At 49.7% G+C, this 8,841-nt stretch overlaps 1 protein-coding gene across 1 annotated transcript; it reads right to left on the bottom strand.

Annotated features, from left to right (window-relative positions):
* Nucleotides 1-96: 96 nt before the first annotated feature.
* Nucleotides 97-8,841, bottom strand: SERPINC1 (serpin family C member 1). Its single transcript, XM_041420679.1, has 6 exons — nucleotides 5,417-8,841; nucleotides 3,574-3,789; nucleotides 3,131-3,268; nucleotides 2,650-3,043; nucleotides 2,242-2,306; nucleotides 97-2,033 (listed from the first exon to the last, which is right to left on the bottom strand). Exons 1-6 carry the CDS (start codon nucleotides 5,987-5,989, stop codon nucleotides 1,860-1,862), a joined length of 1,560 nt encoding a protein of 519 aa, XP_041276613.1. The 5' UTR covers nucleotides 5,990-8,841; the 3' UTR covers nucleotides 97-1,859.

The raw sequence follows: 8,841 nt of genomic DNA, 5'->3' as shown, positions 1-8,841 counted from the left end.
TCTTATAGCTGACTGGTCCTTACCCAGTGTGGATTTTCTGCCTGGTCCTGGCTCCTAAGCTCAGCAGCTTGAGAGAGGTTGCACAGTGCCAGGCTGCTGTTCCTGGCAATTCAGATGGCTTCTGTCCTTTTTGGCTGAGTTTTGTCTCACCTCTTCAGCAGGCTCAGCCCTTTTCAGTCTCCCCAGGAGGAACAAGCCCTGTGCTCTTGCTGCAGGCCAAGTTTTGGATGTTTTCCCAGCTGCCTATGGCAGGGGAAGCATTTTGGTTCAGTGCCATGCTAGGGAGGCCCAGGCACTGCCTCACCCCTCCTCTTTCACTACTGTTCACCTCCACAGCCTGGAGCACAGCTGGAAAAGACACCGGTTACCGGAGGTTTTGTGTCTCTCAAAGATGTTCACAGGCAGAAGATGGGACCCAGCAAGAAAAGCCACAGTGGTAACTGCCAGAGGAGGGCAGGGACAGGGAGAGGAGGAGCTGCTTTCTGAACTCTTGGCTATTTTCAAAATGCTTCCCCTTTTCTCCCAGGGTCCCAGCCCATCACAGTTTGTTTCCAAGGTACTGCCCCAGGGAGTACCTGTAGGAGCCCCTGCAGGACACCTCTCAGATGTGTACGGTTTGCAATGGCCCGTGGGACAATGGAGGAGGTGGCTCTCCATGGACCAGTCACACACTGCTTGCACAGATGGTCAAACAATCCTACTGGGAACAGGAAAGAGTCAAACCCCTGATAGCTTCCAAATCTAGAGACCCGGTGACCAAAGATCTGGCATAGCAGCTCTATCCAAGTTAACTCCCTCACTGCTTGGCTGCTCTAGCAGTTCCTGCCAAGAGAAGCCTTTACAAAGGTGGCTATTTCATTGGTCCTACAAAATCCAGAGTAAGTGGCCCACTGGGCAGTGCACCCCACTGTCTGCACACACCACTTCCATGACCTCCTGAGGACAGGAACTGTGCTTTCACTGTCTGGTTTGAAACAGCTGTCTGAAATGGAGCAATCTGCATCTTCGGGACAGCCCTGCCAAAAGTCCTACAGCAATACAGCCACCCTAAGACAAGAGGTCTGATCATGTGTGGCCTGGCAGCAGGCCAGGAGACCTCAGCTCCTGGAGTAAACTTGCAGGTGAAATAATTTATTTTTATCAAAGCTACAGGTACCGGTTTTCTTACCTGGGCACTGTCGTGGTTCATGGGCACTGCTGCTACAGTAACTGTTAGATGAAATCTTAGCATTCAAAAAGAATTTCAAAGCCTTGGCTATGCAAGGCTGTGACTAGTGACTCTCAGCACTTGGGCACACAGGACACACCAGAGCTGCTGGCAAGCAGGGCACAGCTTTTGGCAGCTCTTCCACCCACACGGAGCTGCAGAAGGGTGTTCCTTGCCCAGCCAGCACAAGCCTTATGGCTGCTGCTCTTCCACTCACCTTTCTGGTGTGGAGCCCCATTTGTTGGAAAAGAAGAATTTAAATAATGGGAAGTGGCTCAGTGTAATCTGTGCATTCAGAGAGCAGTCTGTTACATACAGATCTATAGGTTTTAATGAACCAAGTGATCAGAGTTACAGAGGGTTGGGCACAGGAAGGACAGCAATGCTGGACTTGGGTGCCACAAAAATACTGGTACCAGATGAAATTCAGCTTTCCTTGCCACAAAGGACAGGACAGGTGAGGTGACCTATGAGCCCCTCACCTGACATGGCAGGGAGGAGCAGGGACAGCCCAGCTGGATGCAGTCCCTCCCTGCAGCTGGCACCAAACAGAAAGACCAACCACCCCAGGAGCAGCCCACATTTTGTGGCAATACCCCACCTCCCCTTTTCCCAAGGCAGAGGAGGGAGAAGTGAGGCCCTACCAGCCCCTCTAGGAGCAAGGATCAGCTATCCTGCCCATGAAGATGATCGTGTTGAGGGCAGCTTCCCGGATGAAAAGCAGGAAGGGCCTGTTGGCATTGAAGATTTTTCTGTTCATAGGGAAGGAACGGCCAGAGATGGTGACTGCTGTAGCAGCTGAGGCCTCGCTGCCTTCTTCATTCACCTGCCAGCCAAGAGACAAGATGGGATTAAAATACAGGCATTATGCAGCATGAAGAGGGCTCACCCTCCTTCTCCTCCACAGAACACAGACCAGCCTCCCTCCAAAGCCCCAGACTGCTGAGAAGTGAACACTGTTGGTTCAGAACTATTTTTTTCCTTTAATATTTTTTTTTAAAGAGCAAAACATGCTGGCACAAAACAAGGCTTACCTCAAGGAAGGCTTTGTGGAAAGCCTCAGACACGTACAGGTCTGTGCGGCCCTCTGCAATGATACCTGAAATACAAAAATATACAAAGGTGAAACTGAGTTTAGAGACAGCTCAAGAAAGAATACATTCCCATCCTTCACGGCCTGGGATCAGGCAGAAGGTGAGGCTGCTCAAAAACATAAACATCCTCTTCCATGTCTAACTGACTGCTAAACTGTCATGTCTTCAATGCAGAGCAGAGCTGAGTGTCCATGGTGGGACCTTACCAGAGAGTCCATCACTGATTGCAGCAACACATAAATTGTTCCTTGTGCTCGTTCCTCGTGTGCTGCTGCACCTACTGCCCTGCCTAGGGAGGAATGGCTGCCCCTCACCTCTACCCTGCGCTGCCCTATCTCCACATCTCACCTGGGAGTCTAGCGTTTTCTGGACTGAAGAGATCTTCCAGCCCCATTTTCCTCAGCTTTTCCTTGACACTGAAGCTGTCCTCGATGCGGAAGCGAGGGAGGTAGACGAAGAGAGACATCTCCTTCATGGAATCTATCCAGCCCTGCAGCTTCTCCGATGTCAGGTCTCGCTCCACCTCCTCCAGTGGCGTCCCAGCACTGGGCAGGACCAGCAGCATCGTGATATCATCCCCTTTGTAAGGCAGCTCCAGCACCTGGACTTTGTCCTGGGGGATGAATGCGTAGTGGAATTTGGACTCCTGGTACATAGTTGGGACTTGGCAGGTCTCACCATTGGCTTTATGAAATATGTCCAGTTTTGTGTTTGGAGCTGGGAACTGCGATTTCCAGTGCCCCTAAAAAGGAGAGGGGGAAAACAAACATGAGCACCATGTCTCCTCCAGGGAAATGTGGTGCTCCCCAGTTCTGTTAGCTTTTGTTACCTTAAAATAAATGGTGTTGACCAGGACCAAGACAGTGAGATCATCAATACCACTTTCTGGGATCACTTCTGTAATGCGCTTCTCTGTCTTGTTAGCCACCCACTCATTAATGATCTGCCTGGAAAGTTCTGGCTTCTCCTTAAGGAAGAGACCAAACAAAGGTTAAGCCAAGAGTTTTAAACCCCTCTTTGTACCCCTTTCTGCAGGAGACAGGTTCACAAGGGTATGTGCTGGGGAAGGACAATAAGCTTTTAGGTATGACGAGTGGGGACATGGCTGTGGTTAAGGTGAGCTGAAGCGAGAGGAGCTGCATCCCAGATTGCCTGTTGCTTTCACTTGTGTCCCAGAGCAGAGCACTTCTTCTGGGCAAAACACAGGGATGAACTGGGGGTGGGGGGTGGAACCAAACAAAAAAAGCAAAATCCTGAGTAGGTCAAACTCACTTTGAAGTTCAAGGGCCAGAGTTTTGCTCCATAAACGATCTCACTGATGTTCTGGTAAGTCTCATTAAAGACCAAAGATTTCTCCCCGAAGAGACGGTTGGCTGATACCAGCTCTGAGGATTTGTTTGCTTTCTTGTAAAGGCGGCAGTTCAGCTTGGCAAAGAAGAAATGGATCTGATCTGATGTCTTCTCCGAAATGGTGTCAAATCGAAAGACCTGGACAAGCCAAACAGCAACAAGGAATCCATGAGAAGGCTCTTGTGCTCCTGGGCCCCAGAGGAAATGGTGGTGCAGCCTCAGCCTCAACAGCAACAAATCTGCAGGCCCTCACAGCTTCACCCTCCATGTGTGGGAACCCAAGTTTATGGAAAATCAACACATCACCAGCCCAAGACCTTTAAGTTCTGTTAAAATTAATGTGGTGTTCATAACCCCTTACCACACAGAGATGAGCACTGCACCCACAGGGCCTAGAAGCAGCTCTTGGGTCATGTCAGGTCATGGGAGGACTCACATGTGCTAAACCCTCCTGTGAAAATGCTAAAGGCTGCTCTTTCCCAGGAGGAATTCTCATGGCCTGTTGAGTACTTCTGGTACATCTTATCTATTTTTACAGGGAATGGGAATATGTAGCAATCATTTTGAGGGTAGATTTTTGCAACACAGGGAATTTTTTAATCTGTTCCCAGCTGCCAGCTGGAAGGACAATTATGATTTGTCTACTGCTATACAACCTCAGGGCTTTAAAGCACAGAAAATCCCACAGCACATTTCTCTTTATGAACCTCCTTTGACACTGTTTCCTGTAAAGCATTCCTGGTGTTCCCAGCCATTTCATAGGGAAAAGGGGAGTTAGGAGTGCAAGTGTGGGTGGCTGAATGGAGAAGGTTCCCCTTCCAGTGGGAAGGGCTGCCCAGAGGGGAGCACACAAGTGAACATTTTGAAGATGTGGTTATAGCTGCTCCACTAAGGCTGTGTGGATAATGAAAGGAGACCACTAACATTATTTGTTCCAGAGGTAGGATTTGTAAGGACAAAAAGCAACAGAAGGGTTCGATCCACACCTCCTCATTGCAGGGAGAAAGGCTCCTCTGGGCTGAGATGTCCCATTGGGGAAAAAGGTATGGGCAGCATCAAACCCCACATAGCAGGTGAGTGGGTCTGACATTGAAAAGGGTGCTAGGACAGGCAGGGAGTTAAATTAGCTGCATGGAAGAGCCAGAAGTCTAGTTACTTCTTAGTCTGGGATCAGAACTTAAGCTACCTCTTACTCTGGGATCAGAACTATCCCCTGAGTATAGGGCCAACAGGTAGAGGGAGATGCTCCCCATACACGGGCTCCCCTGCCCTGGAAGTCAGGTGGTCTGCAAGGTCTCCCATGTGTCTGATTTTTGCCCCAAGGGAAAGAGAAGGAATGTGAAAAAGTTCCTCTGCCAGCGGGACTTGATACCATGTCTTTTCCTGCTTTTTACATATGGAAAAGCTTAGCTCAATCTGCAAGAAGCAAACTGTTGCCATTCCCTTCCCTCACTTTCCAAATGGGCTTCCTTTCCTCCAGATAAAAACTAACCTCTCAAACCCAGGAATGCTGGATCCAAATAGGGAGTAAAGGGAAAGAGCTGGGATCTAAACAAATCCAGAAACAGGGCTTGGAGCAACCTGGTCTGGTGGAAGGTGTCCCCGCCCATGGCAGAGGGTGGAACAAGATTTATTTTAAGGTCCTTCCAACTTGGGATTTCCTCCCCAAGACAACTCCTGAGACCCTGAGAGCAGCCATTAGCCATGATCACCTTTCCTGTCTTTCAGACCTGCTACAGGAAAAGGCTGAGGAATCTCCACCAACCTCCATGAGCTGCTGGAGGGTGCTGCCACAAGCTCCGAGCTTGGTCATGGCGAAGGCTGTGGAAATGCTGAGGGGTGACATGAAGATATTTTCCCCGTTGTCCTTGGAGTCAGCCAGGTACTTGTAGAAGACAACAGCAAACCGAGAGTTGGCTTTTGACAGCTCCCAGACCCGGGGGTTGGTGGACTCCGGGAGCTTGTCCTTTGCTGGCTCCTGTCCCTCCCCGTCCTGGGGCTTCTTCTCAGGGTTGCGATAGATGCAGATGGGGTTCACGCGGATGTCGCGGGGCTTTGCGGTGCAGATGTCTTCCACAGCGTAGTGCTCCGGGGCAGCCAGCCCCCAGACACTGAGCAGGCACAGCAGGAACAGATGCATTGTCCTGGAACCAGAGAGAGAGCTTAGACACACGGCCTGTCTGTGAAACCTGGCTGCTGCCACGGCCCCTGGCCCCTTCCAGCCAGCAGCACAGTGACAGCAGCCCCACAGTCCCCTCCTGTCATCATTCTGCTCTGCACCTCCAGGATAAATGAGGACAGACAGACAGCAGGAGGACAAACTTTCCTGTGAGCACATAATGCTGTTAGAAGCAATACACTGAAACCAGTTTTCTCAGTGACCTGGGTCCCCTCTTTTTTAAGTAGCAGGCTGAGCCCTGACAAGTTTGTACCAAAAATGGATGATTTCTACTTTTGAGTCCTCCTCACTGGCCAGTGAGGTGGCTACAGTGTAAGGCTCACCTCAGAGTTACAGTACTTTTCAGCTACTGATGTAGGAGACACTATGGCAGAGAAGAAAGATGATAAGGAAAAGGAAGTTGGTCCCTCCATGGACTAAGCAGCTCTAATTCCCAAAAAACGTACTTTATAAGCATGTATGGTGTAGCTGATGCATCACACCAATTCCTGTTCAAAGTTCATACCACTTCAATGCAATCTGGTTGTCCTTGGTACCTAAAGAGTGCAGGCTAATGGTAATTACTGTGTTCCAGCAAAGGCAGTTCTCTGAAAATCTTCCAGCAAGAGAAAGATAATTTGTATTTTCCCCTTTGCTAAAGCACATTGAACCTCAGAATGGTTTCAGTTAAAAGGAACCTTAAATATCATCTGGTTACACCCCTGCCATAGGAAGGGACACCTTCCTATGGCAGGTTGTTCCAAGCCCTGTCCTACGTGGCCTTGGACACTTCCAGGGATGGGGCAGCCAGAGCTTCTCTGGGCACCCTGTGCCAGGGCCTCCCCACTCTCACAGGGAACAATTTCCTCCTAAACCCCATCACCCACCAGCTCTGGCAGCAAGGCCTCATGAGCCACCCCAGGGCCTGCACGCTGTGGTTCCAAGATGCCCTTTGCATGACTGCTTTGTTTATGTACCCCATGGGAGGAAGCTCAAGCACCACAGCCACAACAGTTTGGGAAACAACTATTGGGAGGGGCTGGCAGCCTGCCCAGGTCTTGCCTGCTACAGGGCACTTTTTCAAACATGTGTCTAAGTTAGGTAAGTCTCTGCCTGCCTCCACATACTCACTGCTATGGCTACCAAGCATTGCCTTCTGAGAAACTAAATTAAAAGTCACCTGCATTTAGCACTGGTGACCTCCGTGTCTTTGGTGGGCCAGCACCTGCCAGAGGAAAATGGGAGCAGGCTCAAAGGCTGATCTGGGATGAAGGAGATCTCTGGGTTCTTCCACAACTCCCTCCCCGGGCCAATGACTTCATCTGTGCTCCAGTTCCTCTGCAAAAGCAGAAACTACCTCATCTGGCACCAAGACTGGAGCCCAAGGCTGTGTGACAGCACAGCAAAACAAGAGGGACTCGCTCAGGCCATGGCCACAGCTCTTGCTGGTGATGACACAGAGATCATCTTGCAATAGGTTTAGGACAGATGCAACACCACAAAGGAGAAAAAAATCTAAAAAGGCAGGGAAGTTAACCAATCAAAAACCAAAAAACAACACCCAGGCCATGAGAAAGGAAAAAAATTAAGACAATTGAAAATACTCCAGGAAGTGCTGTTCTTCCGAACCTTTCAATCCCACAGGAAAAGTCAGCCAGCAACAAGCCAGACACACTCCAGAGTTCTGCAATCCTGGGACCAGGAGTAGAGCCCTTCACTGCCTGCAGCAGCCCTCCTTCACCCACACTTGGCCCTGCAGCTCCAGCAGCACTGACACACTTGTGACCAGTCCCACCATGGAAAGGACAACCTCACCATGGTCTCTGACTTGTCACACCACTCACCTCCAGGGAAAGCCATGTCCTGACCCTGTCTGTACAAGGAGAAGCACCTGCTTCTGTCAAGCCAGAAGCAGCTCAAGGTGTTTGTCATTACACAAAATGCTGCTAATCTAATATCATATTTAAAGGCCAAAGCACAAGAGTGGGGAGGGCACCTCCATCCTCATCCTGTCCTCATGAAATGAGAAAGACTCCCTGTTTTTACTCTGCAGTAAAGCCCTGACTCCATCAATTCAGGGAAGATGCAGGACTTTATGCTAACACCCTAAATCTACTTTACCATCCATTAAGGTTGACCCAGCCTCTGACACATCCAATCTTGTCTCTTACAGGCAAGAGCCCCTTCTGTTTCTTAGACCAGCTCTTTGTCATAGCATTTGGCCAAAACCCACTCCTCCTCCCCCCACAGCTTTTAAATGCTCCCTTTTCCTCTGCAGCACCGACAGGCACTCCATGTGTCAACCTGGAAAGATGCCAAAAGTATTCCCACAACAGCACTGCCTGAAAAGGATTACTGGCAAGGGGGAATGTAGAAATCAGAAAAGGTTCTTACAAGGGTGAAGCAACAAAAAGTGCAGAAAGCCAAGAAATAAGTTGCTGATTCAGCTCAAAATCAGAAGGCTCTGGGGAAGCATCGAGAAACTCCCCGACCCCTTGGCTGCTATGCAACATGGTTGGGCTCTCACCAGCACATGCCATTTCCATCCCACTCTCCCATGGCTGCAGGACAGGATGATTAACTGGGCTTACAGACCCCCAGCATTCACCCTACTGAACCTACTGGGGCTACCGGTAGTGGTGGGAATGTCCCACAGCACTCACACACTGTGCTACACAGCCCAGCTAATGTGAAATAGCTCAAACCATTTTGAGATTAATTTAGGCTCTTGAGAAACCTTCCCCACTGTCTCACACCCCAAAACCAGAGTCTAAAGCAAACCAGCAGTGTTCTTTTGCAGCCAGCAATTACTCAGGGCTTCCTGACTTCATTAACTGCCCTTCATACCATGACTGCTGCAGGCTGGGGATAAGTCAAGCCTGACAATTTAGAGTGCCAGCCTTCACGACACCTAGGGTGGGAGGACTCTCTCTAATAGAGCAAAAAGCCACTCTGGCAGCAGCTAAAATTCATAGGCTCCTACTAAAGGAAAAGAAGCTGTTTCAAGGAATTAAATAACAATGAAAGATGTA

This window comes from Onychostruthus taczanowskii, unplaced genomic scaffold (assembly GCF_017590055.1).
Source record: "Onychostruthus taczanowskii isolate IOZ18803 unplaced genomic scaffold, ASM1759005v1 scaffold65, whole genome shotgun sequence".
Lineage (NCBI taxonomy): Eukaryota > Metazoa > Chordata > Aves > Passeriformes > Passeridae > Onychostruthus > Onychostruthus taczanowskii.
This window is presented reverse-complemented; position numbering and strand designations above follow the sequence as displayed.

Coding starts and splice junctions, on each gene's coding strand:
- SERPINC1 (XM_041420679.1), bottom strand. CDS start 5,989: ATGTGCTCACAGGAAAGTTTGTCCTCCTGCTGTCTGTCTGTCCTCATT. Junction 3,044..3,130: donor TCAACACCATTTATTTTAAG/GTAACAAAAGCT, acceptor TCTCCTTTTTAG/GGGCACTGGAAATCGCAGTT. Junction 2,307..2,649: donor AGAAAACGCTAGACTCCCAG/GTGAGATGTGGA, acceptor TTTGTATTTCAG/GTATCATTGCAGAGGGCCGC.